The sequence below is a fragment of the Petaurus breviceps genome, unplaced genomic scaffold (assembly GCF_028583685.1).
Source record: "Petaurus breviceps papuanus isolate PSGF00001 unplaced genomic scaffold, PetGlider_PUasm1.0 565, whole genome shotgun sequence".
Classification (NCBI taxonomy): domain Eukaryota; kingdom Metazoa; phylum Chordata; class Mammalia; order Diprotodontia; family Petauridae; genus Petaurus; species Petaurus breviceps.
In genome coordinates, this window is record NW_027186382.1 from 26,216 (window position 1) to 47,661 (window position 21,446).

General features: G+C 39.2%; 1 protein-coding gene across 2 annotated transcripts; it reads right to left on the reverse strand.

The window, feature by feature from the left end:
• Positions 1–20,688, reverse strand: LOC138173126 (XK-related protein 2-like). 2 transcript variants are annotated; one of them, XM_069103045.1, is made up of 2 exons: positions 19,286–20,679; positions 1–2,071 (listed from the first exon to the last, which is right to left on the reverse strand). In XM_069103045.1, the coding sequence occupies exon 2, from the start codon at positions 2,061–2,063 to the stop codon at positions 1,410–1,412; it is 654 nt and encodes a 217-aa protein (XP_068959146.1). In that variant the 5' UTR covers positions 2,064–2,071; positions 19,286–20,679; the 3' UTR covers positions 1–1,409. The 2 variants fall into 2 exon arrangements, 1 of the variants encoding a protein (XP_068959146.1); XR_011171328.1 differs by lacking the exon at positions 1–2,071 and adding an exon at positions 13,192–13,325 and having other exon boundaries at positions 19,286–20,688.
• Positions 20,689–21,446: the final 758 nt, after the last annotated feature.

The window sequence follows — 21,446 nt, forward strand, 5'->3', positions numbered from 1 at the left end:
TGTGTGAGTGAGTGTAAGTGCACGCACAAAAGGTATACATACACAGACGATTGTATATGTGGGTATATGTATGCATGGACACTATCTCACTGATAGATGTTCTCCAGTTGATAGAACAGGGTAGCTAGGCAGCACACGATAGAATGCTGGGCCTGAAGTAAAAAAGATTTGATGTCCAATCTTGGCCTCAGACACTTCACTTGATGTGTGACCCTGGGCAGGTTTACTTAACCCTGTTTGCCCTAGTTCCTCATCTATAAAATGTAGACACACTGGGGAAGGGAATAGCACCTCACTGTAGTATCTTCGTCAAGAAAACCTCAAATGGGGTCACAAAGAGCTGGATGATAAGGATATGAATAGCTCTGGGAAGAACCACGAAATCCTCACATCCAAACTGGCAAAAATGACAGAAAAAAGAGTGACAGTTAATGTTAGAGGACATGTAGAAGACTAGGCATCCTAATACGTTGTTCTTCAAGCTATGAAATGATACAGCCATTTCGAAAGGCAAGTTAGAATTATACACCCCGCCAAAAAGTGACTAAATTGTCCTGGCCCTTAGGAACCTGAGATTCTGTTACTGAAACAATACAGCAAACCATCAACGAGGGGAAAAAAGGCCCACATGCTTCATAGCACTTTTTGTGGTAATTAACAATTGGAAACAAAGTAGATGTCCATCAGTTGGGAAATGGTAAACAAATTGTGATTTATTGGCATACTGGAATATTTGCTGTGCTGTAGAAACGATGTATGTCACGAATGGAGAGAAATGGAAAGATTCATTCATATGAACTTATGTAGTGTGAAGTATGCAGAAGCAAGAAAACAATATACACAGAGGTGATTACAACCAATACAAATGGAAAGAACAACTATATGCCAAAAGCTCAAAAGTAAATGCAAGAAAATTATAAATATCAAGTAGGACTTCAAAGGAGAGAAACAACTCCACACCCCTTCGTGGAGATGGGAGCTCCACAGGCATTCCATGTCACACGTTTTCAGACTTTATTCAATGTATCAACCCATTGTGCTGACTTTTTTTCCTCTCTAAAAACATTCCTTGCCACATGGGATGGCTCTGGAAGGGGGATGAGAAAGAACACTTGGGATAACTGGTGATGCAAGAAAGAAATGGTATTAATAAAATCTTATTTTAAAAAAGAAAGTTGTGCAAAATATCTCAGGAACAACAAAATACAGAAATCTCAGAAACACTTCTTCAGGATTCTTTGGTTAAAGGATAAGTAGATAACTCTTATCCTTACTGACATTTTGTTGCATTGACTATTAAACTAGCTCAACTCTGATCTAATTAAACCAGCAAATTGTCAAGATATCTGTGTTTTTCTTTAATTTTAATGTTGAGTTTTTATAAATGTTTAGAGCAGTATTACACTACTTCAGGCTGTTTCAACATATTCTGGTAATGCTTTGTCTGACCATCCTGGATGCAAATACTGATGGAAGAGTAGCATGAAACCAATGGATAGCAGGTAGGTTATGATGAGTTGTAGGGCAATTAGTGAATCACAGCAATACAGTATTGCTTTTCCCCCTTGAAATCTAAACGCCACTACCATGACCACGTTTTCTATTAGCCGAATACTATAATGTAGGGCCATGTGACCCCGGTTCTGTGACTTATCAATTAATTCTTTATCAGCCAATCTCAGTGTCACTGCTGACCAGCAGGAGAAATTGATGCCTGCATATAGGATAGTGACTAACATAAGCATGGCAAGAGTGCCCACCCGGCTAATATTATTTTCAGTATCTCTAGGAAACTTAGCACCACTCCTCCAAAATTCAACCCAGGGTTCCAGTAGGAGAATCATCAAAACACCTAACATGAAGGGCACAGCTCTCAATTTTAAGGATGCAGAGAAGAGCACCAGAATTACAAGGCGTGAGGTTATCTCCAGACAACGCCAGATGGTGATACAGATGAATTCTAGAGCCTGTAGGTTGATCTTATAGTCATCATACTTGATTTGGATGGCCAGTATATTACAGAGGATAGCGCCATAGGTGGTAGATGTCAGGGCAAAGGTCATCAACACGGCTGTAAGAGGAAAAGAATGAGAGGTTAGGTAATTCCTAAAGCTGCATGATGAAAATGCTTCTTCAGTCTTTAGTATTTGTGATTTGATCGTTGTACTCCAAGCAAGTATGAACAGTAACTTACAAGAGTGTTGTAAGAAGAAGTGATGAAATTTAGTTGGCCCTCGTGACTGAAATACAAATTTTAGTTTTCATAGAAATTTGTATGTGAGAATGAAGCAAGGGCTACAAAAACTTGGAACACTGAAAGATCTGTTGATTTGGTGGATTGTACATTTGGAAATATTTGAGGAGCCAAAGGAAAGATAAAAGAACAAGGTGGGTAAGAAAAGTTGACACCACACGAGCAGGGAAAAGCTGGATGTAAGGTCAAAGAACAAAGTGATGTAATGATCACAAAGTGAGATGGAAAGCCACCACAACTGCAGTTTAAGTATTTTTCTTCACCATTTTCCCAAGAAAGTTACTTCTATGAATGTTACATCAAATCGAGTCCATAGGTATTTAATAAGTCCCTACCTACTGTGGTAAGTTTTGTTCCAGGAAAAGCCAGGAAACCAGTGTCAATGGATTGTAGCGCACATGGTGTAAAGTATACAAAGACTAGAAAGGGAGGGAAGAGGCAAAGACTGTGAAGGTCTTTAAAAGTGAAGCTGAGGATTTCGTATTTGACTCTTGAGATAACAGAGCCACCGGAGTTGGTTGAAGGGAAGGAGGGAGACACATATATAATAGACTTCTACTTTTAGGATAACCATTTTGATAGTTGGGGGGTGGGGGGAGTGGACTGAAGTGAAGAGACGCTTCAGACAGAAACACCAACTATTGCAACGTCCTGGACAGGAAGTGATGAGAGCCCTTTCCTTGGATAATGGCAGTATCAGAGGAGAGAAGGGGGGATGGGTGAGAAGCCTCGGCACAGACTATGTATAACCGGATATAGGGATGGGGGGTTGGTGAGAGAGAGTGAAGAACTGAGAACGTCATCATCCAGGTTGTGGGGGCCTGAGGGGGTGGTGGTATCCTCTGTATGGCAAGAAGAAAGTTCAGGAGGGGGAATTGTTTCTGGACTGATGCAGAATTATAAATAATATATTCACAAACAAGCTACAGCAACATATCAAAAAGATTATGATGAGATCAGATTTCTACAAGGAATCAGGGCTGATTCAATATCAGGAAAACTACAAATACAATATCAGAAAACCATGCCTTTGGCAAGATATGACACCAATATCCATTACAAACCCAAGAAAATGTCAGAATGTTAAGTGACTCACTCTTTGACGTAAATAACATCTATCAAAAACTAAGGGCTTGTAATAAATGTAATAGGAATAAATGAGGTCTTCCTGATGATATCACTCCAGATCTTTCATGCTCTTTCCAGCCATGGTGTATAACATATTTGCAAGTCAAACTTAGGAATACTTTGTATACAACAATACAACACTCTTTCTGGAAGTAAAGATTTTGTTAGAAATAACAGGAGAAGTACTAATTTCTCATGGAAAGGCAGAGCCAATATAATAAAGGTGAAAATATTGACAAAAATAATCACCTTTTTAGTTTCCTGATGTATTATTTTGTAGAGCAAGAAAAAAAAATAATAAAATTCTTCTTGAGAAACAAAAGGCCAAGAATCTGAAAGCAAATGAAGGGAAAAGAAAAAGAAAGGGTGGAAGGAAGGGAGGAGATTCGAAACTCTGCTACAAAGTAGTAAGAATCAAAATGAGTTGATACTGACTTTTTTTTTTCAATGGAGAGGTCGATCAGTGGAATAGATCAGGTTATAACAACACACATTAACAAAACAAATCTCATAGCCTGATGTTCATTCAACAAATCCAAACATTTCACCTACTCCCTAGCAACCAATACAGGGTGGTGGGAGACTTGTTGCAGCAATTTTCTCTTACAAAGGTCTCACTCCTGAGATATAGAGGGCACGGATGCAAATTTGTAAGAATAAAAGCCATTTCCCAAAGGATAAATGCTGCCCTAAAGGATATGAATTAGGCTATTTTTTTAGAGGAGGAAACCCAAGCTATCAAAAGTCATATCAAGGGGTGGCTAGGTGGCACCTAGTAAATAGAGCACAGGCTCTGGAGTCAGCAGGACCTGAATTCAGATCCAGCCTCAGCCACTTAATTAACACTTACTAGCCATGTGACCTTGGGCAAGTCACTTAACCACAATTGCCCTGTCGTCCCTCCTCCAAAAAAGCAAAAAAAAAAAAAGTCATATCAAAATGCAAAGAAAAAGTCATATCACTAACAATTAAAGAAATGCACATCAAAACCAGTGTCAGATTCTACCTCTCACCTTTCAGATTGTCAAAGTTGACCTCTCCCCACCCCACACCCAAAATAAAAAATAAAAAAAAACTTTTTCTTAAAAGGGTATATTATTTTACCACTAATGGTATCAAGAGCTAGCGTGGTCCTTCTGAAAAGCAACTCAAAACTATGCTTTTAATTTGTAAATATCATGACCTTGAGATACTCCCAAAGAGATCCAGGAAAGAGGGGAAGTATCTATATGAACAAAAATATTTACAGTAGCTCTTTTCATGTGGCAAAGAGTTAGAATCAGATGCAATCCTATCAACTGGGAAATGGCTGAAAATATTGTGATATAAGAATGTGAGTGGAGTATTCTTGTGCTATAGCAAATGAAGAAGGGAGTAACGTCAGAGATACTTGGAAAAAGCAAGTGAACTCCAAAGCAAAGTGAGTAGAACCACAACAATTTTTCATTACAGCAATATTATAAAGGCAAAACAATGTTACCATGGGAGAAATAGCTGGTGGGAATTCAAGCTTGATGACAGAGAAAAGAAAACCCTGAAGCAAGTTGGGGCCCATATCATACTGAAATAGTAGGGTCAGGGCATACACTTCACAAATTTATTTCCAAAAATCAGACTCTACTATCCAAAATTTCACTTTTCCCTATAGTTACCACCAGAGGTATTATAAGGTGTATACATCATCTGTTATGTTGTTCATATACAAAGATGTGTGTGTGTTTGTGTGCGCGCGCGCGCGTGCGTGCATGCCTACATATCATTAACTCCAGGAAGAAATCTTGTACAATTTGTGCTTTTCATTTTCATTTCAACATGAGTTTGTAAAATTTTCCTTTGAATCCAGGAACTTGAGTGAATTTGGATTGATCACTCACTCAGCAAATTTGTATTAATTCAATAACCTACTCACATGAAATAATGTAAATTTGATGAATGAATTTCTAAACTATGAATAATCTTAGATGAATTTCAAAATAAAGGAAAATAATGCATCATGCCACTGTTAGTAAATCCTATGATTGTTTTTAACTTTAGCTTAATCCTGATGGCATACTTTCTATAGTTCATGTGATCTCAGCTATGTTATTAAGCGGTGTCAAATGCTAGCAAATGTTTAACTGTCCAGGGGGGAAAACCCATGGATGGCATGCTTAGTAAGTTTAACTTGCATTATTTAAATTTTTCTTCCCTTTCTTAAGCCTAGGGAGTTGATCAAACAATAAATCAAGCCTAGATTTGTAGCAATTGTGAATTTCCAAGGTACAAATTCTCACACTGAAAATGTAACAATCAATTTTTCTGAGTTAACTAGCATAAACTGGCTTGAGCACACACATTATCACCTCTTGCATGGGGAAGAGGTAAACCCATCCTTTTGCCTTTTTTGTTCCCTTCTAGATTGTGGAATGAAAGCAAAGAGGCGGCTAAATAAACACATAAATTAACCAACAAAATGGTTTAATTAAACCATGGATTTAAAAAAAAAGTCAATGAATCAAGTATCCAGCCAATTTTCATTCAAACATCTTGGAAAAGTCAGAACTGGTTTTCTGACTGTTCTCCCCCTACAGTTCCATCTCCCCTCACTTTCTCAACTGAGAACCTCATTTCATATTTTACACAATATGCTAAGACCATTTGCTGTCAGTTCCCTTTTCTCCTTCTTTGCCTCCTATCACTTGGATGTCTCCTTCACCCCTATCTCACATGATGAAGTGGTCTTATTCCCTTGCCAAGGCTGTCCCTTCCACTTATTCAAAGGATCCCATTCCATTCCGTCTCCCCTAACATATGGGCCCCTCTGTCTTTTCCACCCTTTCATTTACCTTCCATTTCTCCTCATCTATTTGCTCCTTTCCTGTTGCCTACACACATGCCCGTTCCTCCCCATCCTAAAACACAAAACAAAACCAAGAAGGAAAAAAAAACAATCTCCCAACTGATCCTTTCATTCCTACTATCTATCATCTTGTATCTTTTTTTACCTTTTGTGGCTCACCTCCTTAAAAAGGCCATCTACATAGGTGCCTCCACTTTTTCCTCCTATTACCCCCTTCTCAGCCCCACACAATCTGGCATCTGACCTCATCATTCCACCACAACTGTTCTCTTCAAAGTTACCAGTCTGAATGAATTTCCAAATTATTATTATTACTCCAAATTATTATAATTATTCCAAAATTATTATTCCAGTAACCTCTTAGTTGCAAGATCCAAAGGCCTTTTCTCAGTCCTCATTCTCTGTGCCCTGTCTGCAGACTTTAACACAGTTAAACACCCTGTTCTCTCCATGTTTCAGGATACCGCCCCCCCCTTGGTTCTCCTTCTCTCTGTAAGATTGTAGGAGAATGGTAAGAACTACCTGTTTATTTTGTGGGTTACAAAGGTGTTTGTTCTAGAATGATTGTGACTGTTGCATGCATTGTGACATGATTACTTGTTATTGTTGTTGTTGTTTATCCTTTGCTCTCGAGGAGGATCATGGTATCAAGAAGGTGATGCCATGACTTGTAAGTGAATTGGACTTCAGTGAGGGAGAACTGTGCAAAGTCACCAGTCTCACTCTCTCCTCCAGAGCCCTCTGGGTCCAATGGCAAGATATAGATCAGGAATACTGGAGATGGACTCCTCACTGTATCTGTATCTGAGACAGAACCGACTGATGTACTTTCAAAGTAGGAATCTTACATCCAAAGAGTGACAGCACTAATGTGCACTTCTCTCTTGGGCATGTGTTTCAATGGACTTGTTTTCTCTGTCAGGGTGAAATTAGCATCTCCACAGAAACCTCAAAGCTCTTGAGTGATGTATAACCTCTAATTTGGGGGATTTGGTGTTTCACTAGATAAATATTGAACTATAGAAACCTATTATTCTTCATTACTGTGTGAGATGTGGAAAGGCATGGGAAGGTAAATCGAGTTAGTGCCATGGTGGGTCTTGAATAGCAAGCTACCGAAATGATTGTTATTTGGTAGACAAAACTAGTCAAAGTTGGTGAGCAATCAAGTGATACAAGATCATACCTGGGCACCAAGAAGGTAAGTCTGGCGGTGAATGTGTGAATGATAAAGAGTAAAAGAAAATCGTTGGGGGAAAACAATTAAGATTTTTCAGTCACCTGTGTGACAGAGAGTAAAGCATCAAACTAGAGTGGTCACCGTGGAAATGATTAGAAGCTTCCAAACTTAACCAGCCTTTGATTATAGTGGATGACGGAGAGAGAGGAGTCAGAGCTAATACAAAAAGAATGGCAGAACACCTGGTAGTATGGTGGTGCCAATGAAAGACACGTGGAAGTCAGAAAAAGAGATGAATTTCAAAGAAAATGAGTAATTCAACTTTGGAAATGTTGAGTTTTTGTAGGGACATCCTAGATATTATTTCAAGAAATCATTCGTATAGACATGAGAGTTGAAGTAACGGGGATAGATTCAGTTTAGTTCAATTTGATCGATAATCACTTATTAAGCAGTGTTAGGTGCCTGGCTTTATGTTAGTCTCTGGGATAACAAGGACAAAAACCAGTGTCTTTCCTCCCAAGAGTTCAAATTCCACTGGATGAGAACACTAAAAGAGAGAATATAAAAAGGGAAGAGACAGAATGGTTCTAAGACAGAACCTATGGTAAAGAAGCAAGTAGAGAATGAAATACCGCAGACATGATGAAAGAGAGGCTAGAGGAAGGGGGGAGATAGAGAACTGTATTACAAAGGGAGGAGAGGGTATGAAGAGGTGCTATGAAAGTCATAGGAGACTTTATTTGTAAAGCTCTGAAAATGTGTTAGATCTGTGAATTTGAAATATCGGTCCAATTTTTCAGGTTGTCCTGTCATTAACTAATAATGATGATAAGACACCCAGGTTTCCTGGATCCTAGGACTCTGTTAACACAACTTACCTCTACCCAGGGGAAGTTCACGTGTTGTAAAGGTGACATATAACTGAAAAGTTAGCTGTGGCACTGACCCCAAGAAGGCCTGAATCAATGCCATACGTTTGAAGGCATTATAATGCATGCATAGTGTCTCTACTGAGTGGGCAATCTCCCTTTCCAGTGTCACTTTGCTGCTGTTTTGGAGTATCTTTCTTTGTGCAGTACTGATATAGGTTTCCTCTTTTTCGTGTTTCTGTTTCTTCAAAAGCTGAAGATATATCACAACAGCCTCCAAACATCTGTTAGAACAAACCATCATGGGAATCTAATCAATATTTCTCTTTGGCATATTTGAATAGATGGAAATCCCACTTTTGTAACTTCCTTTATGTAATAGGCTATTATCCTTATCAATCCTAAACACTTAACTAGTATTCTGCTTTGTGAAAGTTACCATTAAGTATTATGGAAATACAAAGATATGTAAAACAACCAACTTGTCTTTAAGTAATGGCAGTTCAGTAAAAAATGGAGTTCTAAACTTATTCTTTTCTTCCTGCCTGAAACTCTATACAAGCAGCAGAGAAAGCTTGTTTCCACTGAGGTCACTTAGTTTCATGAATATGCTATGTACCATCCTACTACTGCTCCAATATCCACCTCTTCTAGAAATAATCTGTCTGCATGTAAAGCCAAGCACAAGCAGCTTTCCAGAGGACTGCTGCTGTGAATAGCTTTCAAGATTCTAAGTACATAGTATTGTGAACACTCTATTTATTCAATAACAAATCAGAGCAAAGCATTCACAGTAAATCCAAGTACAGCATTCACGATGTTACAACTTGTCACGGAAAATCAAAATACAGCATTCACAATGACTTATCACTAAAATGGCCACATAGTTTTCACCAGAGTGGTCACAAATGGTTTCAACAAAGTACAATCATTTAGTAACTCAACCATTCAGCCATCCTTAAGGAGGCTTGGCTTATGCAATAGTGAAAGTTCTCCACTCGTGGAGCCCACTAAATTATAAATCAGTCACTATTAAGTCAGCAGTCACTACTCAGTAACCTCTTAAGGGACAGTGGAAATTACACAGGCCATACACCCCTAGGTCACAGTAAATCATAATCTTCTCAGTCAGTACACAGTGTCCAAGTAAAGTCTTCTTTCAGCTTGACTCAAAGCTGGCTCTCAGCTTCCATAGTTCCTCTTCCATGTTCCCATCTCCAACTGTCACCTGGGTTCAAAGGCAGGCAGCTCCCAATTCCTTGTCCAGCTCCTTGTCCAGTTCTTCATCCAGTTCCTGTCCCATATTGAAATTCACAGTGTCCAGTCCACCTCAAGTCCTCCACAGTTCCTGTTTCTGGGAAGACAAAGCTCAACAGAGCCGCAATAATATTCATGCACGTTGCCAGCACCATCATTAACTCACTATCTGCCTGTGAAATCAACTCAGACCCATCAAGGTCTGAGAACTCAACATAAATCATCAACATAAAAATCAACACAGACCCATAAGCCAGGTCCATGAGGTCAGCACAAACCATCAGTAAAGTCTCAGTACCTCCAAGACCCTCCTCCAGGACTTCTGCACACAAATAACCAGAAAATCGTCTTTGAGGGCTTCCGGTACGGTCCCAGGGCTTCTGTACCAAGTATCATAAACAAACATCAACACAGTATCAGAGTGCCAGGATACCACAAGTTTCCTCCTTCTTGACTCTGCTGCCACAAGAGTCTGTTTCTCAGTTACTGCTGTTTCTAGCCCTGGGGCTTTCCTTATATGGAGTTTGAAAGTTCTAGGGTTCACAAGTTGTGGAGTTCACACCTTCTGTTTCTTAACAGCCTGAAACAAGTTGTTAATCCAATAGCTGAAACAAGGTTCACACCTTCACTACTCCTGTGCTCCTCATTACACTAAATCTATTACCTTTTATTTTTGTCCTTCCCTAATCTCACCTACTGACACAACTTTAAATATTACCTCAATACAGATAGTGTCTCCAGATATTTATTCTCTCCTCCAATTAAGACCCATCTCTCCAACTGGATGTCACCCTAAGACATAAACATTAGCATGCCACAAGCTAAGTTCATTCTTCCTCTCCTCTGACCCTACTGCAACTTCTTTTTCCACCATTTTGCCTGTGACAAATTCTCTCCCTGAAGTTATATTAATTCTATATCATTTATCAAACTTGCCCTTCTTTTACATATATTTATTTTTCTAATTGTCATCTAGTAGGGGCTCTGCCATGTATTAGATACTTAATAAATGTTTGTTGAATGACTTACTCACCCACTGCCTTCTATTCCCACTACTCCAAAACAAGTATTAACAACCATCCTGAGAAAAGGATAATAGCCAATTTTCTCAGTGTTCTCAATTTTTAAATGGAGGTATATAACATTCAGTACATGAGAGTAAACAGTAGTTGAGGCAGACAGTTTCTGTTTTCCTATGTTTAAGCATGCTTTTGCCTACATCTCTCCACATCTCTAACTTTTCTAAATCTTCCCAGTTTTAAAGTCCAAAATGCCAGTGTTGCCTTAATTAATTAAACAGCAAGTATTTATTAAGCACTGTGCTAGTCTCCGAGGATACAAGTACAGTGAATTAAATGGTTATTTATGCTCTCTGTCTATAGTGGCTCCCACCCCCATGAATGGACAGAAACATGAACATAAAACACATGCAGAATAGTCATTGTTCATTTGACAAAATGCTCCTTCAGTGAGGCAAGGCTTCATGAATTGTCCTTGTCTTTGCTTAAAACTTTCTCTAGTGGGGAGAATTCAATTCAACAAACATCTGTTAGTGGTCTACAGTGTACAATGCACTGAAATTGTTTTGATTTAAATGCTTTGAAACTAGATTACAGATTCTAGACACTCCCCCTTCAGCCTTCTCCTTCCTGCTGACACCCAACAATCCCATGCCCCTCCCCCCCCCACCAAGTAAACACCATGGATAGAATGCTGACTTTGTGGGATACTGCCATACTGTAAGAAAAGTGATGGACTGGTTGATTTTAGAAAACCACGGAGAAATTTGCATGAAAAAATGAATAGGGAAATGAGCAGAACCATGAGAATGTTGCATACTTTTACAGCAATGTTGTTTGAAGTGTAATTGTGAACAACCAAGTTATTCTGAATATTACAAATACTCTAATTAAATGTAAAGAATCTATGAAAGAAGATGCTATTCACCTTCAGAGGAAAAAACTTGACAAATAGAAGTATGCATGGTGTTGTTTTACATGGATTTATAAATATGCATCAAATGGTGAGGGAGGGAGGGATACAGTTAGAAACTTAAAGTGAAACAACAACAAAAAACAAACCTAAACTAAAAAAAAAAAAACCAACAGAAAAAACCAGAATCCTGGATTTGGATGTTGATGCTTAATCTGTGAATAATAAGGGTCAGGTGACTTAACTGCTCAGTAACTCGGTTTACATAAAGGCAAAATGAGAATAATTATAGTACTAACCTCACAGGGGTCTTGAGAGAATCAAATGATATAATTTATGTATAAATATAATTTGTGTATGCGACATAAATTATTTATGATATTTACTTATATAAATTTGTTTTATACAAATTTGCATAAATTATTTATATATGGCATAAATTATGTAAATGCAAGCAATTTTTTAAAAGGTGTAGGTGAGTATAAAGTAAGGATGACATAAGCATAATAGCAATAACAATAGTAATAACAGTTTATTTCTTCATGACAATGTCTATTCCACTGCTGAATACTGTGTTTCCCCGATAATAAGACACGGTCTTATTATTTTTTTTGGACAGAAAAACACCAGAGGTCTTATTTTCAGGGGAGGGCTTATTTTAATGAACATTGACAGCAATTTGAATAAACAGGTAAATGCGAACAAAAAAATGTACCTTTATTCAATAAGCAAATCACTGGGGAAGAACAGGATGACGCGCTCACTGCTGCAGCTCTGATTGCATGTAGCTCGGACCGCGGCGTGTGTTTCAGGGGGGGGCGGGCTCAATAGGGCTTATTTTTTGGGGAGGGCTTATTTTAGAGGAGTCTTGCACAGTAAGGGGAGGGCTTATTTTTGGGATAGGTCTTATTATCAGGGAAACACGGTAGCTCTGATTTCTAGGGATTTTACAAAAAAATCACATCAATCCAAAACTTGCTACTTTACAACTTCTATATGCTATTCTTAAGTCTTCTCTTTCTGATCAAACTAAATAAATCTAATCCTTAGCACTTAATGACAAGCATTCAAGATTCCCCCTAATTATTCTATTATTCAGTCTAAGAAACAAACATCTAAAATCACTACAGCCATCATGTGTTTCTTGGACAACATGAACTCAAGGCTCTTCTCAATCATCCTCCCCCCCCCCACCCACACTGTCCTTATTGGCATTTAAACTGGATAAAATGACATTAAAGGGAAGTTATATAAAAGAAAACATATTCCAGAGTCAATATTAAAAGTACTACCAAAAAAAAGAGAAAAAAAATGTACTATGTATGTGTTTTTGCAAAGTGTAGTGATGGGAAATTTTTAAAGTTGCTTACCTAACAATAGGTCCCATAAGTAGAAAGTGCATGAATAGCACTAGAGGTTTATTCTTGGACAAGTCCTTATGAGCAACTATGAGAGTCAATTGGTCCATAATAGATCCACTAAAGCAGAAAATGGATGTAAATCCCATCCAGAACCTGTCATTGTTTTTTCTATATTTATCAATCATGTAGATAGCAGAAGCAACCTCACCACAGTAGAGGAATGTGGAAAATAGGATGCTAAATGGCAATGTAAACTGGAGACTGGGGCCATGTCTCATTCCTTCCTCCAGAGTTGGAACATGATCTACACTTTCTTCATCAGTACCTTCATAAATTGTGTCCATCTTCAGGGTACTGAGTATCACAGATTCTTCTGATGAATTAACTCCAACTTCAGATTCTGGCCAAGCAGCAGGCAACAGATGTTTTTCAGGGGTTGTTTGTTTGTTTGGAAGATGGGGGTAGAGGAGGTGAACATTTGATAGATAAACAGGAATCTGTCCTACAACAAATGTGATGAGATCTGAATTAGAGAACACTAAAACAATTCTAGTTTGATTTTGGTGTCTCCAGAACAAAAGGTATTAAGTAAACTGCATTTCCACTATGTCTACACAGGTTAGAAAATAGTGAGGAGTCCTTACTCTTTTTTAAGGCACTGAATTATTATGTAAAAATCAATTTCATTATAACTTCTCCTCTTATTGTCCCTTGGACTAAGGACAGTCACCAAATATAAGTTGGAGAGGCTAAGTCTGCAATTTTAAAAAATGGTGTATTAACCTAAATATATCCAAGACAGAAGAAGTTCAAGGTGAAGTACTAGGAGTGGTTCCTGGTGTTTTGTCCCTTATTTCATTGTCTTAATTCAAAAGGAGTTGTTAAATTGCTTGCTGTTTCTCAGTGGGGTGGGGTGGGATGGGGGGAAATCCCCCTCCCCCCTTCCTGCCCTGCCCACCTTTTTCCCACCCCAATCCAGCCAAGTTTATCAGTGAGTATCACATATCAGGATTTACAAGTACATACTCCTGATGGGGTACCTGGGGTCTAGGTCGGACCAACTTGTGGAGCCAGTCTGTGAAGAGGTAACTGCAATTTGTCCTTTCCCATCCTTGAGCTCTGCCCCTTCTCCCTATCCCACACTCCGCCAAGGCAACACCCAGTGACCCCTTTGTTCTTACTTAATCTCTTCATTTCTTCTGGGCCTGGCCCACAAGCTCCTCTGTTCTTGCCTTTTGTCTCCTTAACGACCTATTCACATGCTCCTCTTGGTCAGCTCTGACCTTTGTCTATGCACTGAGGCCCCTCCCGTCTGGTCAGCCCTGACCATGGCAGCCCTACCCCTTAAAGGTAAAAGCATGTACCCCTCTCACTCGCAGGTCCCCTAAAGGACTCCTGCCCGCTGTAATGGGCAGGAGTAATATTAAACTTTCTCACCTCTAACTCCAAGCAAGGCTGAGCTGAATTCTTTCCAGACGCCCTGTTGAACCTATCAGGATCCCGTTCCCCCCAATCACTCCTACATGACTACAGACTTTCAACTAAAGTGTGACCAAATTTAACTTTGGGTTCTAACACTCCTCAATCCATATTTTGGTTCTGAGTCACTAAAAGGGTTCTGAAGTAGCTGATCGTCTGGTCCTTGGCCCCTGACTTCATGACACAATGCTTTCCCCGCTATGACTTTTTTTGCTAGATTTTTGTTGTCTGAATCCTATGGCGCAGTTGACTGAATAGAGTCTAATCACCATCCTCCTATCCTGACATTCTAGGATCCTTCTGATCCCTTCTCTGAGCTTGAGTTTGAGAAGGTTTAGGACTGCATGGTCTCTGAGACTATCAGACCTCCCCACCTTCTCTTCCCTTCCTTTTATCTCTAGTTCCCTATGGAGACATAGGAGCCATGTAGGTGGCACAATGGACATAGATTCAAGAAGACATGCATTCAACTCTGGCTGGTCACACAAACTAACTCTATGACCTTGGCATAGTCACTGAACTTCTGTCTGCTTCTGTGAAAGGGAACAGTAATAGCACCTACCTTCCAAGATTATTCAGAAGAGAAAATGAAGAGACATTTGTAAAACACTTTGAAAACCTTGAAGCTCTTTTTAAATATCAGTTATTGTTATTAATATTATTAAGCTCAATAACTTGTTTGTCCATTCAGATGAGACTCTTCCAGCCTCACTGCGTTAGTATCCTTCTGTAAACTGAGGGATAAAGGAATACCTCATGTAGGAGATGCTAGAACCTGAGCTTTGAAAGTAACGGGATTCTAAAAAGGGGAGTTGAGGAGGGAGTGCATTAAATATATGGGGCCAGGGAATCCATGCAAAAGCAAAGAAGGTTAACAACAAAAAGAAGATTACATAAATAATAGCATGAAAGTCAGCTTATAATGTCTAATATAAAACTAGAAAGGTAGGGGTGGTTAGGTGGCACAGGTAGTAAAATGCCGGCCTGGAATCAGGAGGACCCGAGTTTGGTTCTGGCTTCAGACACTTAACACACACACACACACAAAAAACTAGCCGCACAACTTTGGGCAAGTTACTTAACCCCAATTGCCCTCCAAAAGGCAAAAAAAAAACCCCAAAAACAAAAAACTAGAAAGGTAGAAGGCAGGAAGGTTGTGAAGGAGAAAAGATTTTTATGTAGCCCATCATAGAAATAATAGGGGGTCACTACTGAGAAGACAGGGTAGTGGTACAATCAGACCTGTGCTTTACGACTGTCTCTAAGTGGGTGGTGGCAATTATTCAGATCTAATGTTTAACAGGGCACAATCAATTGTTCGGATATGAGAATAAAGAAATGACTGCTAGAAGATAGTATAATACTGAATTGGGAAAGGAATTCCAGAGACTATAGTAAGTGACAACCTGTTGTGAATTCATTGGCAGGACTGGCAGGAATCTCACTCTTTTGCTACTGAGAGGTAAAGCCTGGAGAGGTTCCTTTCCCAAATGGTGACCCAGTGATATTATCACAGATGAAGACAGAAGGACCACAGAGCAGTCATTTATTTCCTAGGGTACTGATCTGATATTACTGATGAGGAATATAGGCAGAGAAAGGGTTGATAACAAGCTCCCATGTGAAGAAGGCTTCCAGAAAGTCATGGACTTTGGTGCCTGCTACCAGGAAAGCAGGATAACATGAGATGAAGGTACTTTGTTGAGAGTTGGAGCATTGATTGACTCTGTAATGAGAATTTTTTAAAAGACACCAGCCATTTGGTTTCTTCTCTTTTGTTGCTGGGGCTTTGCTGACATGCTGGCATTAGATGAGGAGGCTGAACCACTGACAATGCCTGGTTTGGGGTGGGGCCCCAGACCATCTCTTACCCAGAGCCATAATAATAAATAAAACTCAAAAAGCACAATGGATAGAGTGCTGGACTTGGAGTCAGGAAGAATGGCGTTCAGATCCTATGCATACACTTTTACAAACTGTGTAACCTTGGGGAGGTCATTTAACCTCTGTCTACCTCAAGTTTTCTCAACTCTGAAATAGGAGTAATAAAGACACATCTCCCACAGTTGTTGTGAGGGTTAAATAAAATAAATATTTGTTAAACACTTACCGTAATGCCTGGCACATATTAAGTGCTATGTAAATGCTAGTTAGTTTTGGAATTTAGTAGATGATGATGATGAAGATTTCTCTGTTGTGTCCATTCATTCTTGTTTCTACTTGAAGGAACTTAGATATGGCTATGACCTTATGAGCTTTGGGAAGTCAGAAGACCTAAAGTCTAGGAATAGATTCCTCTTGCAGCTATGTCTTGTTTGTACCACATTTGTATATGAAATTGATGGGAATAATGCTATGCAGAAATTGCATTGAGTCTGACCTCATTCTCCCCAAGACATAAGTGGGAGAGTGGGCCCCTGAGGTATTGCAGAGAGAAGAGTTATACTTTTAGTTTTATAGTTATATACTTTTAAGTTATAGTTTTTGTATAGTTATCCTTTCATATAGACCTTGAGCAAGTTACTTAACCCCGATTGCTTAAAAAAAAAAAAAGACGTCCCCTCCTGCAATACTGAGGGGGAGACAGTCAGTTACCTTGGAGAAGAGAAGAGAGGGATGGAAAAGTCTTTCTATGAATGTGAGAAAGTAGTAACACTGATTATTTTGAAGCAAATACAAGGCCATTACCAAAGAAAAGCAAATTATTGTTTCTTCTTACTATTGTCCTCTGAGGAAGAATAATGTGGACCCACTGAGACCAATGTGACACCATTTAGTAAAAGATTAATCAAGTTTAGAGGAGGTAAAGGCAGAAGCCAAATTGTGAGAGGGTTATGAAAACAGTGAGAGGAGAGAAAGCAGAAGCACTTATTGTAGATGGCCTTTTCAAGAATTTTAGATACAAAGGGCAGAAGAGATACAGGATGATAGCAGGGATGGATGGACCAAGTGAAGGTCTTTTACAGGATGAGGAGACATGGGCATTTTCAAAGAACTGCTGTGGAAACTGGGATAGTAAGTGTATAAGTATATATGCATATATTATACACATATGTATGTACATGCCTATGCATGTATATGCACATGTACACATGCATGCACATGTGTGGGTTATCAGGATAGACTAGCAGAAATAAGACAAGTAGGTGTCACAGGAGATAGAGTACCAGGCTTGGAATAAGGAGTGCCCAAGTTCAAATTTGGCCTCAAGACCATTACTATCTCTGTGACCGTAGGCATCTCATTTAACCCTGTTTGTCCCAGTTTCTTCATCTGTAGAATGAGTTGGAGAAGGAACCAGTCCAATATCCTTGCCAAGTAAACTCCAAATGGAGTCATGAAAGGTTCAGACACAACCAATCAACACAACAACAACAATGAGGCTTCATAATTCTTGAACAGCAAACCCTGCACCTTTTCTCAGAATACATGCTATCTCTAGCAAGTGATGGAAAGCACAAGGTCTGAGGACTTCTTTCTAAATTTCATCCCAACATTGGACCTACATTTAATGGGGTGCTAGCCTAAGTCATGTCTCCCTCCTGAAAGTGGAATGCTGTAGACATAGTGAAAAGATCTCTTTTTGAGTGTTTCTTGTAGAATAACCTTTGCTTTCAATTTTGGCTATCTTCTTGCTATCCACCTTGCCTACCACTCAAGAGTCACCTTCTATATGAAGTCCCTCCTGCTTGTTCCTGCTCCTGTAAAAGTATCTTACAAATACTGCATATGCGTTATGAATGAAGCTATATGGGAACACGGTATCTCTCTCATGATTAATGCAAGGTGCTGGATGGTAGGGATTGCTTTGCTTTTTTATTTTTATTCCTGGTGCCTAAGTATAACCCCATAATTCCTGGTGTATAACAGCAACCTCATAAATACTCATTGACAGATGGGTTGATTGCATAATTGATGATGCAAAACTATGAAGCAAAGCTAAAAGACGCTTTTCTAAAAGTGTCCCAAAAAGCCTGGGGTGAATTTAATAAGATAAAACTACATAGTGCTAATATAAAGATTTAAATTTGGGTTCAAGAAATAAGGTAAGGATAAACAAGTCCATATTAATTACTGAATCTTACGATCTTACCTAGGTTTTGAAGAACTTCAAATGTGTAACAGAAACTATGTGTATACAGAGATACATAATACATTCATACAACACACAGATATACACACATACATATGTACATTTGTGTATATATACAATATAAATATGTTTGCAGATATATATTTACATCTACATGTACACACATATATTTATTTATTTGACAATAAAAGCAATAAGAAGTTACTATTTGAATAGTGTGGTTATATGGTTTCTGCACAGGGATGTAAAGGAAATTTTGTTAGAATGCCATTCCAATTATCCTTATGTGAAGTGCCAGCTATATAAGTAGAGAGAAAAGGATAGAGAGGAGAGATGTTATGATAATGGAATCACAAGATTCCATTATTAAATGGCTATATGGGATGAGGGAGATTTAAGAGTCAAGAATGACACTAATGTTACACGCCTTGGTGATTAGAAGGATGGCAGTGCCCTTAAAAGAAGTAGAGAAGTTTAGAAGTGGAGTGGGTATAACGTATTATAGTATACAATACACATAAAATATCCTATATGCCATATGTTATATGTATTATACATTCTATCATGTCACACATATACAGTGTACCTGTCTACGTATATGTGTCCATGTGTATGTATGTATGCTAAACTGACCATCTTTCTATATATGTATATCAGCAATGCAATATTCACAATGCCTACGGCAATTAAAAATATGCTGATGTGGTTATTAATCACAAAATATATCAGGCTTGCTATATGGGGGACAAAGCTAGAACACTTATTAAAACACCAAATGACTGAGTCCCAAAACCAGAAAGTCAAAGCCATCAGAGTCGTTATGAAATTGGCACAGGTAGATAAAGTAGAAAGCACCCACATTCTCAAGCCTTTAAAACAGAACAGGCTACCTCAGGCAAAGGTCCTCCTCTCCCCACTCACAGCAACCACCCAACGTCCGGGAAGCACGCTCCCAGCAGCTCCGGCCCCTGGCAGTCCTCAGAAGGAGTCCTTAGCAGAAATTCTGGCTGGCTCAAAAAGGGGCTTGCACCTCTACCTCCACCTTGGCCACTACCGCTACCGCTGCCGCCGTCACCGCCGCCACCGCCAGTCACTGCAGGAACTGTAGCTTGGCTTCCGCTTCCTCTTGCCCCAGCCCTTCCTGCTATGTCAGCAAGTCCAATGGGGCATGGAAGATCTTTAAATCCCACAACCCTTACATTATGACATACTATTCCATTTTCTATTTCCTTGACTTTGCATAATGTCTTCCCCATGCCCTCTTTGCCTCTGTTTCTTTGGATTCCTAGTTTCCTTTGTAGCGAAGATTGAATTGGTTTGGAGGGTCCATCTTGGGGAGTGTCTATCCAGAGCTCTCCTAGAAACTTTCAGGAACTTGAGGAATGTGATGACTCGGATTACTTCTCATGTCTCAGCACATGGATATGAGTAGGAAGAGTCAGAGTGACTCATTGGACTTATAAAGGTTCTGGCTTGGTCTTTTTGTTTTCTCTCTCCCACATGTCAAGTAATGAATTCTGTCTCTAATCCCTGTATGAGATGAGAAAGTTCAGAGTCTGAGTCTGAGATCAAAAAAGGTCTTTATTGTTTCTCATGAAAAACAGCACCGCCCCTGTTGCTCAAACGGCTTCTCTTATCCTGATCCTAACTTCAGCTCTGACACCTGTCCTGCTTCACCATTGGCTGGTGAGGCAAGCTCACAATTTTTCTAGCTGGTGCAAAGTGGTTTCAGTCCATCTTTATGTATTTCCTTTCACCAGATTTGGAAGTGCCCAATCAGAAGCGGACTAGTATGGTCTTGTTTCAAACTTCCTTATTTCCAGGAAGTCAGCAGTTACTTGTGAGACTGAACTGGTTTACAAAGTATGGAGAAGAGATAGGAATGTAAGAGGGAGTTAAAAGAAATAAGGAAACTTCACTGTGAGTCATCTCTCACATCCCTATGAGAAGAGGTTTGAGGACTGGCTTTGTTCTTTTCCTCCCTACTTTCCCCTACATGGAGAATTGGCACAAATAGGCAAATTTGGTTTTGTTCCCATTTTGTTTTCCTGTGTAGCTATTCAGAACTGGAGGTGACTTTGAGAGCACAAAGGGAGTTACTTCATGAGAAATGATGACTAATTTGAAAAAGGAAGTATTAGCTTAAGGTTAACCCATTTTCTAGCACATATATACTAGGAATAAATGAGGCAGCATGGAAGTGAACTGAAAGGTAAAACACCTAATCAGCAATCCACAATCTGGTTTGTGTTCTGATTCACTTTAACTGTCAGCCTCCCTAAATAATTCTAGTTATAACACTAATTATGTTACTGAAGTTTGTTTTAAGTCATGCAAATATTGCTATATTTGCATATGAGTGATTTGTCTTAATATTTCTTTTGGGTGAAATGAACACCTGTCCTACACCTGATTTACACTGTCCACTGAATACCTTTTTTACTTACCCTTTAGGGAAGCCCTAGACAAAGAGGCAATACCTAAACTTCAATGAATTTGCCACTGAGGCACCCTTGCTGGGGAGCTACTGGGGCAATTATTGTGAGAAAAGGGACTTTAGTTCCTCTTTGTTCAAAGACAAAGACCCTAAGGACTGAAATCAGTCTGATCACATGCATGAAAGTAGAGGAGAGAGACCACAATGTTCCAGATCCCTGAGTTCAGCAGCAGTTTCTTAATCTTCAACCTTCAAAGCTTAGCTCCACTGTTACCTCTTACTTGAGGTCTTTCTTTCTTGGTGACTTGTCCCTACCTGTGCCTCACCTGAATCTTAAGATAGCATTTATTTATTTTGCATGTATGCTATTTATCCACATTACATACATATATGGGTGTCTCATTTGTTAGAATGTAAACTCTTTGGCATCAGGGACCGTTTCATTTTTGTGTTTGTATCCCGAGTCCAGTGCCCAACAGATATTTGTTAGTCCATTGGTTGATTGGGTTCCTCTCACTATAGGCCTTCAAACTAAACTGGATGACTAGCTTTCTGGTGATATTGATAGAGGAAATTCTTATTTAAGAATAAATTGCATTAGTGATGTGGATACA

Coding starts and splice junctions, on each gene's coding strand:
- LOC138173126 (XM_069103045.1), bottom strand. CDS start 2,063: ATGACCTTTGCCCTGACATCTACCACCTATGGCGCTATCCTCTGTAAT.